Source organism: Eucyclogobius newberryi, unplaced genomic scaffold (assembly GCF_026437365.1).
Source record: "Eucyclogobius newberryi isolate DKJ021-1_F unplaced genomic scaffold, fEucNew1.0.hap1 SCAF_9, whole genome shotgun sequence".
Taxonomy (NCBI): domain Eukaryota; kingdom Metazoa; phylum Chordata; class Actinopteri; order Gobiiformes; family Gobiidae; genus Eucyclogobius; species Eucyclogobius newberryi.
Genome location: NW_027316532.1, coordinates 10,854,626 through 10,876,092, shown reverse-complemented (window position 1 = coordinate 10,876,092; position 21,467 = coordinate 10,854,626). Strand labels below are relative to the sequence as shown.

Below are 21,467 nucleotides of genomic sequence, written 5' to 3'. Positions count from 1 at the left end.
AGCCTCCTCCGTGTGGGACATGCCCGAAACACCACCCCGGGGAGCCACCTCAGCTGGCTCTAGTCCGAGCTCCTCCCCTGTGACAGAACTCCTCACCCTATCTCTAAGGGAATGCCCAGCCACCTGGCAGAGGAAAGGAAATAAATTCAGATTTAGCTTCAGATTTGGCTCATAAAGCCACAAGAATGCAGAATATCCCCTTTAACCAAAGACCCAGAGTTGAGAATATAAAGTCTGAAGCATCTTTGTCCTTGTATTCTGCTTTGCATGATGTACATGTTGTGATCAGGTGGTTGTGTCTGGAGCGCGGCTGCAGCTGAAGGACCTGGTGTGTAACAGGACCATGTTAGCAGAGTTTTTAACAGTGGATGAAGGAGACGACATGGAGCTGCAGAGAGTGCTGTGTGAGCTGCCTGAGGACGTCCTGCAACACGCCGAGCGCCTGTTCCTCTCTCAGCTCGACTTCACCAAACTCTTCACCGTAAGAACCTTTGAGCAAAAGAATCAGTTCTGCAATTTTGAAGTTCAGAAAATCATTTATATTCCTAGGCTGCTTTTATTTCTGTGTAATATATTATTACTATATAATAGAAACATTCCTTCTTCAAAGTAACAAACAGTGACAGTGGTCAGTGTAATACTCATGTGTCCAGGAGTGATCCATTGTGAAATAAGATTCAGTTGTGGTCATCTGGACACTGTTTTAGACCTTTCGACTATCTAAGACTCATTCTCAATCTGCAGATCTAGTCTGAGAACTCAGATGTACTGAGAAATTTATTTACACTGACTGTAAGTTTCACCCTGTAATGGGCCATGAAACTCTTGTTAGCTGACAGCAGCTCCCTGATCACTGGTGAGTACCTCATTAGCAGCTGAATGACCACGCCCCATGGCTTCAAAAGGCTGCTGTACACTTCCGGAAGATTGAACCTTAAACCTTAATTTCTGTAAAAAGAAGGATTCTCCTTTTTAACAAAAATGGCTCCTTAAGTTCTATTTCAAACCATCTTTTCTCCTGTTTAGAATATTCATGTCACTGTCTTCACTGTGAGGTTTATGACTTTAAGATGATGCACAGCACTAATCCTGAAGTTGCTTCTGTTGTTACAGCCTTTGTGCAGTCGCTGTTGACCTTTAACCCTAAACCACTGCACAAAAGGCTGTGTCAGGAGGATTAATACTGGGTCGTTCGGGTAACAAAAGATTAGCTTCAGGTGAAACTTGAAACAGTGTAAACAAATAGAAGAACAGGCTCTGGAGGCTCTTCTCAGAGTAGCGTTAATATCCCAGTTCTCATTCTAGATCTGCAGATTGAAATTGACTCTTGGATGAGTCCAAACATCTTGTGGTTTCTAAAACTGTCCAGATGATACGACTGAAGCTTTCCTCCAGTGACGGTGGTGTGTGTGTTTCAGAGAGAGCGGCTCTTGTCAAACGCTGCAGCGCTCCGGCTGCTCAGTCGAGCTGTGGGCACCGTGTCTCAGGAGCTGGCGCTGCTCATCAAAGACGTAAGACTTTAGTCATTTAGTCTGTATCATGACGTTTCACCTCATCAGAGGAGAACACTGCAAACCAAGATAAATGTATACGCTGGGTCAGTCGAGGCAGATTCTGCATTTCCTGTCTCATGGCGTGGTCAGATCACTGTCATAGAGAGCTAACCTGGTCCAAAGCAGGTCAAAAGCCTGAGTTATGCTTAAACCTGGTTCAAAGCAGGTTTAACCTGGTCCGAAACAGGTTTATTCACTGTGATTGAGTAGAACATTGGGACATATTCATTAAAGGCGGTATGGACGATTTTTCGGCGATTTGAGATCGCAGGCGGAAGTGCGCATGCGCACTCCCCCGTGCAGACCGATACAACACACACGTGCGTTTATTTATTAGCGCAACGGAGCGCATCGCATCGCTCGTCTCCCGTAGATTTCTGTCCACTTCTGCGTCAGCTCGAACTGTCTTTCTCCGTCTTCATTTTGCCCCGTACATTGAGGGAACTATATTATGATAGATCCATGCGCTTAGGCACGCGGAAACGTGGGGACGAGCCTGACGCGGCTGCAGGTGAGCGGTAGGTGCGTTTTATGATTGATACATGGCAGGACAAATGATTTATCCACGCCACGAGGAAATATGATAAAAAATTTGCTGAAAAAAATCGTCCATACCACCTTTAATGTGTCAGCAGCAATAGCTTCATTGTACAGTAAATATGCCAGAGTTAGCACAATAGCTACATTTCATCCGTTGTCCTAAGGCACACTAAACATTCAATAAGACTGAACATGGAACCTCACATACAACAGGCAGGTTTATTTGTAGAGCACATTTCATACACAAGGCAATTCAAAGTGCTTCACAACAGGAAAAATGCATTAAAATCACAAAGAAATGACAAAAATCACAAAACAGTTTAAGAAATAAAAGAAAAGTGCAAAGAAAATGAGAGTTACGTATGTAACTAAGGTTCTATGAATTCCGGATGACCGCCAGAACACGGTGCTTAGCACCTGGATATCTACATGTGGTGGACGTGACATGGGTGACGTCAGAACCAGCCCATATATATACCTGACGCACCCAGCGCTCTTTTCTTTCGAAATGCACTCGCAAAAACTCTGAGTGACAGGAAACTCTGGCGGTCATCCGGAATTCATAGAACCGTAGTTACATACTTAACTCTCATTCTATTTCATTCCTCCTGACCGTCAGAGGACGGTGCTTAGCGCCTGGATGACTCATACCAACAAGGTCACGAAGAGTCTGCTCTTACCAGGATTAGTTGCCGATTGCAGAAGCGGACAACGCCACTGGATGAGGAGCCGCCACATTCACTCTGTAGAAGCGGGCGAAGGTACAGGAGGAAGCCCACGTAGCTGCAGCACAGATGTCATTCAGTGGGACACCCTTCAGCGCAGCCCAAGAGGTGGACACTCCACTGGTAGAATGGCAAGTAACTTTGGGAGGCTGAAGAGCCCTAGATCGATACGTCTGAAGGATGGCGTCCACAACCCAATGTGAAGGCCTCTGTTTGGAGACAGCAGAGTCTTTTTTGTGACTCCCATAACAAACAAACAGGGCATCCGTCTTGCGAAGCCCAGCAGTCACATTAATATAATACCGCAGCATACGGGCAGGACACAAAGGACTAACATCAGAGTCCCCAAGTTCAGACTCTGGAGCATAAACAGCCAGCGAAAGTGGCTGATTAACGTGAAAAGCAGAGACTCTCTTTGGTAAAAATGATGGGTTAGGCCACAAGGTAACACCAGACCGGCGAATTTCAGCCAATGCAATTGTCAGCGATTGACAAAGCATGGAGCTCCCCAATACGCTTTGCAGAGGAGATTGCAAGCAGAAACGCTGCCTTCACTGACACCCATCTCAACTTAGCCCCATCCAATGGCTCAAACGGTGGGGAACACAATCCTTCTAGGACTAATGGAAGATCCCAAGAAGGCAACTCGAGTAAGCCTTGGAGGCCGCAGGCGAAGGGCACCCTTTAAAAAACGGCATACTAAGGAATGCGACCTCACTGAACGACCATCAATCAAGGAATGGCAGGCTGAAATGGCCGCAACATAAACCTTAATAGTCGAAACCGAAAGATTTTTATCAAATAACGTCTGAAGGTAGTTTAGTAGTACTGGGACAGAGCAGTGCACTGGGTCCACATCACGAGTCCCACACCAACTAACAAACAGTTTCCATCTGTTCTCATACAGAGCTCTTGTCAAGGCAGCACGAGCGTTCAGGATTGTTTGGATAACTGTCTGGTCACAAGAAGTCAACACAGAGTCCGGCCCTTCAATGGCTACAGGTACAGGTGAAGGCGCTCTGGGTGAGGATGCCTTATGCTCCCTCCCAGCTGTGACAGGAGATCCTTCCTCCAAGGGAGAGGCCACGGTTTCCCATTGAGGAGTTGGAGAAGCACGGGAAACCATATCCTCCCTGGCCAATACGGAGCAACTAATAACATTCTGTGATTGCTCCTGGCTATCCTGTGTAGCGTTAGCAACAGGAGTGGAAAGGGAGGGAATGCATACAGGAGGTATTCCGGCCACGGGTGTGCCAGTGCATCTTGCCCCAGTGGACTGTCTGGTTCTGAGAGGGAAAACCACAGTTGACAATGTGTTGTCGCACTCGAGGCAAATAGATCTACCTCTGCCATGCTGTACATCCCCCAGATTTCCTGCACCACCATCGGGTTCAACCTCCACTCTCCTGGTTGTGGTTTCGCGAGAGAAAATCTGCAGTGCAATTCTGCACGCCTGGCAGATGAACTGCCCTGACACTCTGCAAATGGGGCAGCGCCCACAGGTGGAGCTCCCGTGCCTCCACTAGAGAGTGAACAGATCTTGTGCCCCCTTGATGATTTATGTGGTAAACTGTTGACGTGTTGTCTGTCCGAACAAGGACATGTCTCCCCCTGAGGGCAGGAAGGAAGAACATGAGTGCCAAGCGAACAGCTCGCAGTTCCAGCACGTTTATGTGTTGGAGCCTCTCTCGAGGATTCCAAACACCTCTGATCATCCTGTGGTTCCAGACAGCCCCCCAGCCTGTAAGTGAGGCGTCTGTGACTACTACCTCTCAACGACACGGGAGAGAGCCCAGAGGAACGCCACTCTCTGTGCAAAGGAACTCTCTGTTTCCCCATGGTCGGAGATGCCGAAGACACGGAGTGGAGAGCTGCACAGATCTGTGCTGGTGCAGCTGTGGATATAGGCCCAGATTTTTGAGCCAAATCTGTAAGGGGCGCAAGTACAGAAGCCCCAGAGGTATCAATGTTGCCACGGACGTAAGCTTGCCCATCAACTGAAGAAGCAGACCGAATGACACTCTCTGATTCCTCTGAACACGAGAAACGAGATTGAGCACATCTGTCACCCTTTGAGGGGATGGAAAAGCCTTCATGGTCACAGATTCGATGGCAATGCCAATGAAGATTACCTTTTGGCTGGGAATCAATGAGCTCTTCGCAACGTTCACTGAAAGCCCCAATTGTGACACATGGTCCAGTAGAATGGAAGTGTCTCCGAGTGCTTGTTCCCGACTCCAAGCACACACAAGCCAGTCGTCCAAGTACGGCAGAATTCTCATTCCGCGGGCTTGAAGGGGAGCAAGAACTGCCGCCACACACCTGGTGAATGTACGGGGCGCCAGAGAGAGCCCGAAGGGGAGCACTCTGAACTGGTACGCTTGATCTTCGAAAGCAAAGCGAAGAAACGGTCTGTGGTGTGGTGCCACAGGTACATGGAAATAAGCGTCCTTCAAGTCGACACTTGTGAACCAATCCCCTTCCCTGACCGACTGCAGGACATCCGTGGTACGGAGCATGTGAAAACGTAGCACCTTGACATAATGATTTAGGCGCCTGAGATCGAGAATCGGACGAAAACCTCCATCCTTTTTTGGAACTAGAAAATAGATTGAATAGAACCCCTTTAACTGTTCTGAACTCTACAACTTCTATGGCACCTTTCCGCAAAAGTTCTTGAATCTCCTGTCGGAGGGCCATGGACCTCACTGGGTCGGAAACAACGGTTCTTTTTACCCCCTCGAACTTTGGGGGACGCCGTCTGAACTGAATTTTGTAGCCCTCGAACAGGGTTGAAATCACCCACGGGTCTGTAACTAAGGCCTCCCAACGACCACGACGGCTTTCGGAAAAACTGCTGGGGGCCAGATGTAGAGTGTCAAACTCTACTGTTGTGGCTGCCTTGAGGCTTGGGGGGGCGGTCCCGGCGAACCTGGCGGTCATTTCTTGGGGCCCTGCCCCTTGGTGGCCGAAACGTGGGCTGGAGAGAGGGTCGACTGGCCTGACCGTGGCTATCAAAAACACGTCCAGATCCTGTTAAGGTTGAGACCGCTGGGCGAAAAGAGCTGGCACCTCTAGGCTGGGGTCTGGGGCCACGATGCAGTTCAGCAAAGTGTCTGCGAGATTTATTTGCCTCAACAGCCCGCTCCAAGGTCTGCTGGGCAGCGGGTCCAAACACATGACCTGGCACAACAGGTAAAGTGCGAAGTGTACCCCTGCAAGACTCTGACAGGGGGGGCTAGCCACACCTGGCGTCTAGCAATGGTCAGAGTGGAGTTCTCTCGACATGTAAGCAAACGCCTGAAGTGAAGCATCACTCAGGCTCTGCGTAGCATTGTCAACTCCAGCCTCTTTCAGAGACTGAGAAAGGGCAATGGCTGGATGAGAAAGGGAGTTACCCAGGCGACCAATCCGAGCCGCCGCATCATAACTTTTAGTAATGAGGGGGCACAGGGGGCAGTGCAGAGACCTGAGAACAGGACTAATGTGACACAGACACATCTGAGGCGTTACAGAGAAAACTGATTATTGATTTATTTTCTGTAAAAGCAGAAGTCATTCATATTGTAACACGTTTCTGTTTTTGGATCCCAGTTTTCATCCCTCTCGAGCTTCTCGGACATGAGTCTGGCCCTGCAGCTGCTGTCCCCAGAGAACCGCAGTGCCAGGCCCCGGGAGAGCTTTGGGGCCTTCTCCAGGATCATGTGTGGGCACCCGGAGGTGGGCGGGGAGCGCATCCCGTCGCTCAACTGGTACGAAGACAATGACATCAAGTCCTTCCTGGGCAAGAACGGCTCAGAGCAGAGTCCGCCGGACCAGGAGGGAAACATGAGCAAGTCACTTTACTTTATCCTATTAGTTCTTTATTTTATTTTTGGGATTAAATAGATTTACAGTGTCCTTAAATACATGACATTTTTTAACATATTGTCTCGTGTGTGTTTGTGTGTGTGTGTGTGTGTCGTGTGTGTGTGTGTGTGTCCCGTGTGTGTGTGTGTGTGTCTCGTTTGTGTGTGTTTGTGTATGTGTGTGTGTGTGTGTGTGTGTGTGTGTGCGTCTCTGTGTGTGTGTGTCTTGTGTGTGTGTGTGTGTGTGTGTCTTGTGTGTGTCTCGTGTGTGTGTGTGTCTGTATATATGTGTGCGTGTGTGTGTGTCTCTGTTTGTGTTGTATGTGTTTGTGTGTCTTGTGTGTGTGTGTGTGTCTTGTGTGTGTCTCGTGTGTGTGTGTGTCTGTATATATGTGTGCGTGTGTGTGTGTCTCTGTTTGTGTTGTATGTGTTTGTGTGTCTTGTGTGTGTGTGTCTTGTGTGTGTCTCGTGTGTGTGTCTTGTGTGTGTCTGTGTGTGTGTGTGTGTCTCTGTGTGTGTGTGTCTCGTGTGTGTCTCGTGTGTGTGTGTCTGTGTGTCTCGTGTGTGTCTCGTGTGTGTGTCTCTGTGTGTGTGCGTGTCTCTGTATATGTGTGTGTGTGTATGTGTCTTGTGTGTGTGTGTGTCTGTGTGTCTGTGTGTCTGTGTGTGTGTGTCTGTGTGTGTCTGTGTGTGTGTGTCTGTGTGTGTGTCTGTGTGTGTCTCGTGTGTGTCTGTATATGTGTCTGTATATATGTGTGTTGCAGCCTCCTTCTGTAAGTCTCTGGTCCTGGGCCTTGAGTCAAACCCTTTGTCTCGTATCGTGTGGAGATCCATGAAGCCTCTGCTCATCGGTAAACTGCTGTACACGCCCAACACGCCCGCCGTCCAGCGAGTCATCAAAGAGGTGTGGCCTAAGAGCGCTTCATATCTGAGTACTGTACATGATTATTATTATTTGTATTACTTTCTGCGATTAACCTCTGATTAGTTTATTCCTGGTCCTCCTGGCTAACGACAAGCAATTATTAAAAGTGAACTGGTTTGGAGCTCTCTGACTGTTTATCATAAAGTACATAAGAAAAGTGATGCTGGAGGAACAGGAGAGACACTGTCAATCTAAACGGAGAAGCTAATAAGGGGAAACTAATACCGTTTTCAAAAGGTTTTCCCAAAAGGATTTGTAAATGCAAGTCATTGTTTCACTAGATCTACTTTTTAAACTCTTTTATTTGAAGTATTTGTTAAACGAAAACTAAGTAAAATCTTGACCAAATGACACATCTTTTTAAGCCTTAATGACATCCTAATGTCAGCGCTGTAGATCCTTCATTAGAAATAGAGGCCCAGCTCTACCACTCTAAGACCCAAAGTGTAGTCTGTGCAAAGAGGCCCCTGAGACAACAGCACATAACTGCAGGTGTAAGATGTTGGCAGGGAAAGCATGGGATGCCATAACCAAATAGCTGGCATAGTGTCAGGAACATCTGTGCGGAGTATGGACTGGAGGTCAAAGGCCAAAGTGGGAAACACCTCCACAGGTAGAGAATGTCCGAGCCAAGACCGTACGGGACTTCTAGATACAGGTAATGGCAAACAAACCAGACATCGTGGTGGTGGATAAACAGCATAAGAAAGCCGCTGTGGTTGACGTGGTGATGGCAGCATCACGCCTTTCCCTCCCCAGCTTTATGTTGAGCCCTTGGTATTTGTCTAGTTCCTCATGTTCCTTATATATGTTGGAATATATGTGTACGTGTGTGTGTCTGCGTGTGGATAATTAAAACACACTGAACAACTTAAATGATTGTTTACAGGTCAATAAGACCTTTGAGGAGCTGCAGATCATTCAGGAGCTGAACAAGGCGTGGCTGGAGGTGGCCCCTCAAATCAGGAACTACATGGAGACCAGTGTGGAGATCAGACTGCTGCAGGTGAGTGCTGCAGCGTGCCACTTCTGAGGCTGCACTTCTGAGGCTGCACTTCTGAGGCTGCACTTCTGAGGCTGCACTATTTGTTACAATTACATTTCTCACATTTGTTCTGCTGCTACTGAGACACACTGTTTGAGGTGTTTCTGTTTTAGTCCTTTTTTAGATATATTTAGATCTTGGTTTGTCCAATTTAGGCACTGTCTTTTGTAACCTTCTTCTTCTGTTCTTGGCAGGACTTGCTGAGGCGTCCAGAAGTGGCCGTGCTGGTGAACCTGCGCTTGGAGGACACCTCTTGGACAGCCTCCAGAATTGCCAGCTTCCTGACCACGCCCCCTGCAGACAGCCCCAGGACGCCGGGGATGGCCCTCTCCTGGATGGACATCTATAGCAACCTGGACAGTACCATCAGCACTCTAGCACAAGTCACTGAGGTGAGCACAGGCACTGGACCGAGCTTCTCAAAGCTTGTGGAACTGTGTGCACTTTACATGTGACGCGAAAGACAAACCACAGCACCAATGCAGGATGTAATATCTAAATATGTAATAATATATGTAATATCTAAATATGAGAGAGCAGGAGGAGCGGGGCATTCCATCTCTGATAGGTTTGTCTCTTTGTGGCTTTGGCCTCTGCATGTGCTGTGCACTTGTTTCCTCCGTTACCTTTTCTGTCTCTCGGACCTAAGACCTCTCTTCCCTTTCCACGCTGTTTTAGAGACATTACAGTAATTTCTGTCGTGTTTACAGTCTTATGTGATTGAAGACTATGTTCATTAACTTTAACTTTCACAATCACGTAAAAGAAATACCACGACATGACCTACAGGCCTGTTAATCGATACATCCACGAGGAACTTTATTTCATACAAAAGATTGTCATAGACTTTTTATTTATTATTTATTACAAAAAAATGGAGGCTAGCATTAGCCATTAGCTCAAAGCTTACACGCAACATTTACTTAAAATGACTGGAATGCGAACAACAAACCAAAGCAAAATTGACAAACCAAGTACATTTCTTGAGTGAGGAAGTGGAAGACCCGGATAATCGTAAACGCAGGGGTCACGCAGGGGTCACCTGCGGATTGTGGGTATTCCAGAGGACACTGACCCCTATTTACACCTCAGTAAATCTGAAACGGAAACAACAAACTTTTGAGATTTAATGCTAGTCTACTCAAGGACCCTCAATTTATATAAATTATGCCAAATGACATTGAGACTTATGTAGAAGAAAACAGTAATGGTTATTTTTTTTCTTGGATGCAGCTATGGCCATTTTGAGTGGCAGGATATTTGCTGTCACTTCGGCTAAAAAGAAAAAAAAACACACTAAAGCTGAAGGAAGCTAAACATGCCAAAAACAAGGATCCTCAAATGCTACAGCAAATTAAAAAGATAAGAGGTGAGATTAATGACCTGGCTCTTCACCAAACAAAGATATTATGGAAGTTGTTCAAAATTCTCAAAATGATTAGCTTGGAAGCTTAGAAAACAAAAGCTTTTTTGTTAGAACAAGTACAAATACATTTTCACCAAAATATTAGGAAACAAAGAAGAAGAAATACAATATTTTCTGGATACTCTCAATTTACCTGCCATGACCAAAGAGCCAAACAAAACATTAGTTGCTGAAATAACAGCTACTGAAGCCAAGTGCCCCAGCTGGTGGGAATGGGTGAGATGCGAGGGCAAGGCTCTGTTGTAATGCTACTACTCCAGTAACGTTTGCCAGAAGGGCTACTGCAAAAAATGTGGGATACATGGATACATCAAAACCCACAATCAAAGCTAACCCCGAAACAACTAGTAGCTCAGTGTTCCAACATCCAAAAACTGCCATCACAGCTTGAGATTGACCAGGTACAACACAAATGCTATGGGTACATAGCAGCCGCAAGAGACAATGAAGCCAGATGAATAAACCAGCTGTTCGCAACTCAACCAGTGAAAATGTACACTTAATGGGTAATAACAGCAGAGTAGGTAAGGCTGGAAACTGAAGGGCACTGGAAAAGTATGTGGGACAAAAGAGGCAGCACATAACAGGAACTTCCAAATAGAGAATCCATTTACCATCACAGTGCCAGACATCCAAAAAAGAGTCTCAGGTACAGACAACTGGACAGCACCGGGCGCTGACATGATTCAGGCCTACTTGGTAAAGAAACTCACTGCATTCCATGAGCACCTGGCAGCTTCTTGATCCTGAATGATCCAACTCCAACTCTCGGCCAATAACCTGTGTCTCCACAACATAGAAGTTTGTGTCAGGCATTATTAGCTAAGATAAATAGGCACATGGATCAATACATGCGCAAAGCACAGAAGGGCATCTGTAAAGACACTAGAGGAGACAACACCAACTCCTGAACAAAAGGAGGCTCAAGGCTGCAGAACCCGACACACCAACCTGTGTACTGCCTGGATTGATTCAAAAAAGCATATGACTCAATGCCTCATACATGGATCACTGAATGCTTGGAAATGTACAACATCGATTGGACTTTAAGAGCCTTCATTCGTAACTCGATGAGGTTGTGGAAAGCCACCCTTGAGGCCAATTGTAAACTCCATCAAATGTGGCATATAACAAGACTCCCTTTCCTCACTGCTGTTCTGCATAGGTCTGAACCCCCTCAGCAAAATAATCAAAAAGAATGGCTATTGATACCAACTCAGGAATTTGGCCCCAGATCAGTTTGTCTACACTTCCTCTACATGGATGACATCAATCTGTACGCTATGAGCGAGACATCGACTCACTGATCCACGCAATCTGGATTTACAGCGCTGACATTGCGCTGTCATTCGGGCTTGAGAAGTGCAGTGAGATGGTGACAAAGAGAGGGAAGGTGGTCCACACAGATGGAAGGTGGTCCACACAGGGGTCTCACTCCCAGAAGGAACAATAGCAGACATTGGAGATATCCCACATCCAGCATATATATAAAAAATAACTCTTCCTCACCCTCCATGGGTGGGCTCTATTTATCCTCCCTCAAGCTCCGGTCCTCTACCAGAGGCCCCTGGGAGCTTGAGGGTTCTTCAGTATCTTTGCTGTTCCTGCACTGCACTTTTCTGGACCGAGATGCCTGATGTTTTTCCTGGATCTGCAACAGTCATTCCTCCAGTTTGGGGGTCACTGCCCCAAGTGCTCCGGTCACTACGGGCACCACCGATACCTTCAGGCTCCAGACCTTCTCCAGCTCCTCTCTGAGGCCTTGGAATTTCTCTATTTTCTCATGTTCCTTTTTCCAGATATTTCCATGTGTCGTTCTCCACCACCTTTTGAGGTGTTTCCCACTTTGTCCTTGGGGTCAGCCAGCCACCTGATTATGGTGCCCCTTGTATGTTGTCCCTGCCAGCATCTTGCACCCTGCAGTTATGTGTGGGATTGTCTCAGGGCCCCCTTTGCACAGCCTACACCTTGGGTCTTGTCTGGTGTGGTAGATCTGGTGCTCAGGACCTGCTCCTGTGCTGCCATGATCAGGGCCTCTGTCCTTCAGACCGGCTCTTTCTAGCCATTGGTAGGATTTCGTGATATCAGCCACTTCAGTTATGTTGCGGTGGTACATCCCATGTAGGGGTGTGTCCTCCGATGATGGTCCCTCCAGCACCTTATCATCTGTTTCCCAGTGTCTGAGACATTCACTGAGCACGTCATCTGTAGGAGCCTTGTCCTTGATGTACTTATGGATCTTGGACATTTCGTCCTGGATAGTGGCTCTCACACTCACTAGTCCCCGTCCTCCTTCCTTACGTTAAGTGTACAGTCTCAGGGTGCTGGATTTGGGATGGAACCCTCCGTGGTCAGGAGCTTTCGTGTCCTGACATCTGTGGTCTGTATGTCTTCCTTTGGCCAACTAATTATTCCTGCAGGGTATCAGTTCACTGGCAGGGTGTAGCTGTTTATTGCCTGGGACTTGTTCTTGCCATTGAGTTGGCTTCAATACTGTAGGTATTGAAGCCAATACCTACAGTATTGAATACCTAGTGTGGACCACCTTCCCTCTGTGTGGACCACCTTCCCTCTCTCAGGAAGGTGGTCCACACTTCTCTAGTCCCAATGACATTCCAATATCTGAGCTGTAGATCCTGGTGGTGTGAATCAGGGAGTCAATGTCCCGCTCGCTCTTAGCATACAGCTTGATGTCATCCATGTAGAGGAGGTGACTGATGGTAGCTCCATTACTGAGTCGGTATCCATTGCCAATCTTGTTGATTATTTGCCTGAGGGGGTTCAGACCTCTGCAGAACAGCAGTGAGGGGGTTCAGACCTCTGCAGAACAGCAGTGAGGGGGTTCACCTCTGCAGAACAGCAGTGGGGGGGTTCAGACCTCTGCAGATCAGCAGTGGGGACAGCGCATCACCTTGGTATATGCCACATTTGACGGACACTGGTGCAAGTGGTGGGTTTCCACAACCTCATCGAGTTCCCTATGAAGGCTCTTGGAGCCCCATTGATGTTGTACAACTCCAAGCATTCAATGACCCAAGTGTGTTGCATTGAGTTGTATGCCTTCTTGTAATCTATCCAGGCAGTGCTCAAGTTGGAGTGTCGGGTTCTACAGTCCCGTACGACTGCTCTGTACCAGGAGCTGATGTTTTGCTCCAGTGCAAGAGCAGTGCTCATGTATTGATCCATGTGCCCACTTATCTTACTTCTGATGAAGTGAGTCTCAAAACTGCTGCCGCCTGCTTTAAATTCCTTTTTTATTGACCTTATTCTGCCCCGCCCACTTTTCCCTTTTTTCCCACTTGATCGCCACCTCCATTGTAATCGCATTGTCCAGCTGGAATTCCGTTGGTTTAAATGGAGAATAAGGGAAAAAAGTCTTGCCTCTAAAATATGCTGCACCGATTCTCTGTGTGGCCTGAAAACACTTTTTTATTCTGTGTATTATTTTCTCTCGAGGTTGGCAGCCTTATGTTAACTACTACAACCGGAAGAAAGATTACGTGGAATGGTGGCGCCCAGATGGGCTTGCGGAATAAGGAGAATAAGAGCGATTTGTAAACTGTTGTGCACCTCTAGTATGTAGAAAAAGATTCAGTTGTTGTCATCTGGACTCTGTTTTTTGCAAAAACGATTAGTGTAAGAGTACACGACACACCACTAGTATGGAAACATTCTTGATACACCCAGAGAGGCAACAATGTGCCAAAGTCACAGTCTGATGGACGCTACAAGAAGAAGTGTGTGTTGCAAGTGCATTATCACCTCTGTTTTTCTTTGATCCCACAAAGGTTTTTGTGGTAAATGTGAATAATTTCCACAGTCAGCTGGGTGCAGAGAGTCTGTGTGTGATGTAGACCTGTCGTGATAAAAGTGATCCCCAGTGACCCAGAGGTAATGTGAGCACGGCCCAGATGAACATGAAACGTCTCATTGACAGTAGCTGCTGTCCAATTGTTATCAGGTGACTGACCTGCCCAGAGAAAGGAGAGACAGAGACAGAGCATGACAGAGACAGAGGGAGAGAAGAAATAGATGAAGAAAGAGACAGAGGAAACTGAGAGGAGAAGAGGAGATGAAGAAAAGTGTCTGTTTTGTCTCATTAGCAATGCCAGTTGGTCCAGTTTGTTGGTAGTGAGTTCACATTAGAGAGGAAAATCCCAGGTAAGGGCGTTTGTGTGCCTCGTTTCCTCAGGCGCACAAGAGGCCCTGCATGCTTTCCTCTTATGCGGCATCAACACTTTTAGCCAGAAGAAGGGCTAATTCTGCAGCAGATGCTACAAAAACTGGAACTAGATCCGAGTTGTGGTTCTGATGGATAAGAGCTCTTCACGGGTGTAAGAGCACGATGACACATAATTTACGAACAAAGACAGACTGCACTGAAACGCAGAGGCAGACTTCAGCAGCGCCAGCTTGATGAGTTTGTGCCATTTTGATTTGCAGGGTAGAGACAGTTTCAAATCAGAGTGGAGCTAACTAGCTTAGATGTAGCACTGCCAGCTTTGTTCTTGGTGGTGTTTTTGTCTTGTTTTTCTTAGACCTGTTCGCGAAATAAGTGACCAAGCTCATCATACTGTATGTCTGCTCCCACATGGAAATACTGGCTCTTCCCCAGTCAAATCATAATAAATACGTATAAAACCAATGGATTTGACATGTCCAAACTAGCCTGGAAGTTCCCGTGTTTGTACTTGTTCATATGTGAGAAAGCCCATTTCAATGACATTGAAGACATTTGTTTTGTGCTTCCGGGTGGTGGAAGGGTTAAGGCGGCGGCACATATGCCAGAGTCCAGGTGTAGCTGGCCACAGTGCTGAATCCCAGCTCCAACACTTTACTGCTTATCCTCCCATCTCTTTCAAAACGATTTCATGCTAAGTTGTCCTGTCTAATAAAGTCTACGGGCAAACAAATCTTTTAAAACTTAGGTTTAAAGTGACATTATTAGTTACTAGGCATTTATAAGTGAAATTGTGATTTTTATTGTTTTATTTTTAAAAGTTATGATAACCTGGGATGAAATGTTTGCTTAATTTGCTGCAGTGTTTTTCCCTGGACAAGCTGGAGGGCCTGGAGAGCGAGGGCCAGCTGGTGCAGAGGGCTCTGGAGCTCCTTGAGGACAGACAGTTTTGGGCTGGAGTGGTGTTCCTCCTGCCAAACACCTCGTCCCCCACGCTGCCTCCTCACGTCAAGTACAAGATCCGGATGGACATTGACGATGTCACGCGCACCAACAAGATCAAGGACAGGTGCGAGGCAGGAGCTAATGTTCATTTATGTGTGGACTGTGAATAGAAAATGGATAAATAAAGTATAAAAGCTGAAAGCAGATCAAGTAGGCTGTATAATGATCGTGTTGTAAAGCATGTTTATGAATGAGAGTGTTGGGGCTGCTTTAACATATAAGACTGGGGGTAAACTGTGTGGAGTAAAATTAATATTTCCCAACATTTACTTTTATGTTGATTATTTCAGAGCAATCAGTGCTGGTCCGGTGCTTTTCTCCTTCGCTCGCTGACCACACTGGAAATTGCGCAGTCTTTCTTGCTTTTTCAGCGTAATCTCCCGAAAACTTGTCCCATTTTCACACAAGACACAGTTTGTTTTCACAGTTTGAGGTGCTGCTGCTGTTATTCCACCTGCTTGTAATTTCTGGATAGACGGTCTTTGTAGTGCTGAATGAGTCCAGCTTCGATATCGGAGCTTTTGTTGTTTCTAGCGAGTTATGTCATTTATGCAAACGTTTTAACCACATTCCAACATTGTTTCCTCATCAAAATCATACCTGGAGTTGCATTTAGTTTCATTCACGCTCGTTTGAACAATCCTGGTTAGAAAATCCTCTCCCTGTTTAGGTTCTGGGACCCGGGGCCAGCCGCGGACCCCTTCAGTGACATGCGGTACATCTGGGGAGGCTTTGTGTACGTCCAGGACCTGGTGGAGCGAGCCGTGACCACAGTCCTGACAGGAGCCACACAGACCACGGGCATCTATGTGCAGCAGATGCCCTACCCCTGCTACGTGGACGACGTGTGAGTCAATGCAGTTCAACTGTGTGGATGTTAAAGAAGACGTCGTTGCAAGTACCATCAATGAATAACCTGCAAATATGTTGATGTGTGCCAGTTTCCTGCGTGTGCTGAACCGCTCCTTGCCACTCTTCTTGACCCTGGCATGGATCTACTCGGTGGCTATGATCATTAAAGGCGTGGTCCATGAGAAGGAGGCGCGGCTGAAGGAGACCATGAGGATCATGGGCCTGAGCACCGGGACTCTGTGGCTCAGCTGGTTCATCTCTGCCATCGTGCCTTTCCTGGTGTCTGCTGCTCTGCTCATCGCACTGCTCAAGGTACTACACCCTCTACACCCTCCTACACCTTCCTACATCATCCACTGCTCAAGGTACTGCACCCTCTACACCCTACTACACCATCGCACTGCTCAAGGTACTACACCCTCTACACCCTCCTACACCATCCACTGCTCAAGGTACTACACCCTCTACACCCTACTACACCATCGCACTGCTCAAGGTACTACACCCTCTACACCCTACTACCCCCTACTACACCATCGCACTGCTCAAGGTACTACACCCTCTACACCCTACTAAACCATCGCACTGCTCAAGGTACTACACCCTCTATACCCTACTACACCCTACTACACCATCGCACTGCTCAAGGTACTACACCCTCTACACCCTACTAAACCATCGCACTGCTCAAGGTACTACACCCTCTATACCCTACTACACCCTACTACACCATCGCACTGCTCAAGCTACTACACCCTCTACACCCTACTACACCATCAAGGTACTACACCCTCTACACCCTACTACACCATCAAGGTATAAAACCCTCTACACCCTCCTACACCATCCACTGCTCAAGGTACTGCACCCTCTACACCCTACTACACCATCGCACTGCTCAAGGTACTACACCCTCTACACCCTACTACACCATCGCACTGCTCAAGGTACTACACCCTACTACACCCTACAACACCATCGCACTGCTCAAGGTTCTACACCCTCCTATACCATCCACTGCTCAAGGTACTGCACCCTCTACACCCTACTACACCATCGCACTGCTCAAGGTACTACACCCTCTACACCCTCACACCCTCTACACCCTCTACGCCCTACTACACCATCGCACTGCTCATGGTACTACACCCTCTACACCCTACTATACCCTACTACACCATCGCACTGCTCAAGGTACTACACCCTCTACACCCTACTACACCCTACTACACCATCGCACTGCTCAAGGTACTACACCCTCTACACCCTACTACACCCTACTACACCATCACACTGCCCAAGGTACTACACCCTCTACACCCTACTACACCCTACTACACCATCGCACTGCTCAAGGTACTACACCCTCTACACCCTACTACACCATCGCACTGCTCAAGGTACTACACCTTCTACACCCTACTACACCATCGCACTCCTCAAGGTACTACACCCTCTACACCCTACTACACCATTGCACTGCTCAAGGAACTACACCCTCTACACCCTACTACACCCTACTACACCATCACACTGCTCAAGGTACTACACCCTCTAAACCCTACTACACCCTACTACACCATCACACTGCTCAAGGTACTATACCCTCTACACACTACTACACCCTACTACACCATCGCACTGCTCAAGGTACTATACCCTCTACACACTACTACACCCTACTACACCATCACACTGCTCAAGGTACTATACCCTCTACACACTACTACACCCTACTACACCATCACACTGCTCAAGGTACTACACCCTCTCAGAGATGATGAGGATTCACCAGTCACTTACAATGTCTGTTAAATCCCTCATTAGTTCAGGCTGGTTCTTTGAATTATATATAATATATACAATTATATATTATATATAAAATTATATTTTATTTCATGCTTTTTATCTGTAGATGTAATGAGTGGCATTCAAACCCCATAATTGTATTAGATAAAATGATTAAAATATGGTTCGCTTTTGTCCCCAGTCTCAGTACAACACAATGCACAGTTCCAGAGCAGCAGGAGGAGGATGCAATTGAAACAAGATAAATAACTTTAAAATCTAACACAAAACGCAGGTAGAAAAAAGATAAGTTTTAATTATGCTGAGTACAGTACAGCATATGGACAGAATAAATGCTATATAAATAGCAGTTAAAGTGACTTAAGTGTATTATATTAGTATACACAGTAAGTGGTTAAGGCTATGATTATGGACATCATAAATTACAGGTAAAGTGAGGATCAAATCATGATATTACAGTACTGCAGAGTGGATGACACATGTGTTTATTATATATCTGACAGCAGCAGGAAGGAAACCTCTCCTTCCTGTACCTTGATGGCAGTAATGGAAAACATATTGTTCTATTCTTTGAATCGTCTTCAATGTTAATAAGCCCACAACAGGAAAAAGGCCAAATGCCCTGATGATGATTTGATTAGCAGAGATTGTAAGACTCAGCGAGTTAAGATTTGGCCCATCAGCTGGAGAGTAAGCAGTTTTATCCCTGTCTGAAGGCATATTTTTGTTGTGCCTCTAGGCAAGACACGATCACCAAATAGCTTGTTCCACATGACATGAGAAAAGGCAGCTCCAGCGACATCTTTGTACATTTAGTTCTTATTGATTTATTAACTTTAACAGCATGTCCCAGTTTGTCGCTGCCATTTCCTATCAACCTAATGGAGCACTCTGTCCTTGTCCTTCTCTTGTCCCTCATCCTTCTCTTGTCCCTCATCCTTCTCTTGTCCCTCGTCCTTCTCTTGTCCCTCGTCCCTGCGTCAGTGGGGGGACATCCTTCCCTACAGCGACCCCTCCGTGGTCTTCTTCTTCCTCACAGCCTTCGCCACAGCCACCATCATGCAGTGCTTCCTCATCAGCACCTTCTTCTCCAAAGCCAACCTGTCTGCAGCGTGTGGAGGGCTCATGTACTTCAGCCTGTACCTGCCATATGTGCTGTGTGTGGCCTGGAGAGACCGGCTCACCTTTGTGCACCGCATCCTGGCCGTGAGTCTCCGTTCACACTGCTACAGTCACTCAGCACACTCCTTTTGGAATGTAATGTATTTCTTTATTTACCAGTGTTAAAACCTTGCAGAATTCCTACAGGAAAAAATGTCTTAGGCTCAGTAACACATGCGTTCGCACATCCGGGAACTTGTGCAGTGGCAACCGAGTCCGCCATTTTGAAAGTGGCACAACAGCACGTCTACTACATACGAAATCCAGGAAATATGAGGCCAAAATGCCAAAAACCTGCATTCTGTAAGGTCATTGTTCTGTAAGGTCATTGTTCTGTTAGGTCATTGTTCTGTTAGGTCATTGTTCTGTAAGGTCATTGTTCTGTTAGGACATTGTTCTGTAAGGTCATTGTTCTGTTAGGTCATTGTTCTGTAAGGTCATTGTTCTGTTAGGACATTGCTCTGTAAGGTCATTGTTCTGTTAGGTCATTGTTCTGTAAGGTCATTGTTCTGTAAGGTCATTGTTCTGTTGACTGACCAAGGAATGAGAGCTTTGTCGTGTAACTTAGTTTGCCGTTATCGTCTAAAGAATCAAAGTATTCGTAGCTCATTATGCCGTAGAAAAGGATGCAGTCGTGTTGGTTTTCATATATCGCGTGCTCCTTTTTAAAATGGCCGCTATGGGGAAGTCCCGGCTGTATGACGTCACCACGAACGCATGTATTTAAAACTCTGGTGGGATTGGCTATATCTTTATTTAAACAAGTGTGTGAAAAGGGGAAATGTATTGGTAGAGACTGTGGAACCCTGACCTGGTTATGAGCAGGAGCAGTGGTTTTGTGTTTTGTTGCCTAGCGCCATCTTCTCTGCCTGTTCCAGAGTTTCCTGTCCCCGGTGGCCTTTGGCTTTGGCTGTGAATACTTCTCCCAGTACGAGGAGCAGGGTCTGGGCATTCAGTGGTCCAACCTGCGCTCCAGCCCGGTCAGTGGAGACCAGTACAACTTTGCCACGTCCATCTCCATGCTCTACGTGGACGCCTTCATTTACGCTGTGGCCGCCTGGTACATCGAGGCCGTGTTCCCTGGTGAGAGGAGGGTCATGTTTGATGTGGTGGAGGATGTGAGCCTTCCTTGATCAAATATCAGTACAAATTTAAAAAACGTTTCAATTATTTAGCTTTTAGTGCTATATAATATTTAAGACTAAATAAAGATTATGTAAGACACTAGATAAACAAGGTAAAAGGTCACAACAATATAAATTCATTCAGGCGCCAACAAATGAACTCATGATCATGTTGTAAAGCATGGTCAAAAGACTCATTTTTCAGTGAAAATGAGTTGGATTACTCTGTCCTGTCCTTGATTACTCTGTGTGAGCTGATTTAGCTGTGTCTGTGTCTTCACATCTCATTCATCTGCTCCTGAGTAGATTGATTGCTCCACGGTGAAGTTTAATTTCAATGTGACAGGTTCTAAACTGTAGACCGCCGTGTATATGGCATGACCGCGCTAGATGCACTTCCTCATTAGACTCATTTCTCTGTGAATATGAGTCTGATTGTAATAGAACACACAGAGGTTTTGAAGCTTAAAATACAGTGACCACTGTCCACTGACATCTTCTTCTACAGTCAAATGCTTGCGCTTCCTGCTAGAGTGGCCATTAGCCAGTAAATATCTATAAATTAACCGCACCGTTGTATCGGCCGCTGGGTTCAAAGTCTTAAAGTCTGAAAAGTACGGTATATATAAATACACAATTTCTTAGTATTTTATTGCATGTCAAGGCATTTCTCAAGTAACTACTGATTTTTTATTGACAATTAGCCTTACATTAGCCTTACATCCTCAAACAGTTTGTTCTCCTCCAGGTGAATACGGGATCCCGCGGCCCTGGTACTTTGTGTTTCAGATGAACTATTGGAGTGGACTCCCTCTGGAGGTGGGCATGCCCATCCCCCCTGCCCCCGGGGAGCAGGACCAAGGTACACACTCACGTCAACACACGGCATCATGGGTCATCTGTTTGCATTTGTGGTAAATTACCGTATTTTCCGGACTATACGTCGCACCTTTTTACATCGTTTTGGCCGGGGTGCGACTTATACTCCAGAGTGACTTATATGTGATATTATTTGTTATTTTCACACTGACAACCACAAGAGGGCGCTCTAGGCTCTAGGCGACGCAGAAGAAGAATCAGCACTAGTTGTTTAGAAGTGACACACAGGAAGAATAATTCAATGGATTTAGTGAGAAGAAATGTCTGTTCTTGTTCTTATTTATCTAGCGGAATAAAAATAAAGTTTATCAAATCACAAGTCGGAGTTGAATTTTTAAAAATACAATTTTATTCCAAATACTTTTCTTGGATTCTTAAAATATAGGCCTCTACCA

At 46.4% G+C, this 21,467-nt stretch overlaps 1 protein-coding gene across 1 annotated transcript in view; it reads left to right on the top strand.

Moving 5' to 3' along the window:
• The window catches only part of abca7 (ATP-binding cassette, sub-family A (ABC1), member 7), a 74,499-nt gene that overhangs the window by 8,682 nt on the left and 44,350 nt on the right, over positions 1-21,467 (top strand). Inside the window, exons 6-17 of the mRNA XM_072439311.1 lie at positions 290-481; positions 1,419-1,511; positions 6,413-6,650; positions 7,431-7,570; positions 8,481-8,597; positions 8,831-9,028; positions 15,106-15,311; positions 15,918-16,094; positions 16,189-16,411; positions 18,893-19,114; positions 19,948-20,152; positions 20,942-21,055. Coding sequence (XP_072295412.1) covers positions 290-481; positions 1,419-1,511; positions 6,413-6,650; positions 7,431-7,570; positions 8,481-8,597; positions 8,831-9,028; positions 15,106-15,311; positions 15,918-16,094; positions 16,189-16,411; positions 18,893-19,114; positions 19,948-20,152; positions 20,942-21,055 — 2,125 coding nt within the window. The remainder of the gene's footprint in view (positions 1-289; positions 482-1,418; positions 1,512-6,412; positions 6,651-7,430; positions 7,571-8,480; positions 8,598-8,830; positions 9,029-15,105; positions 15,312-15,917; positions 16,095-16,188; positions 16,412-18,892; positions 19,115-19,947; positions 20,153-20,941; positions 21,056-21,467) is intronic.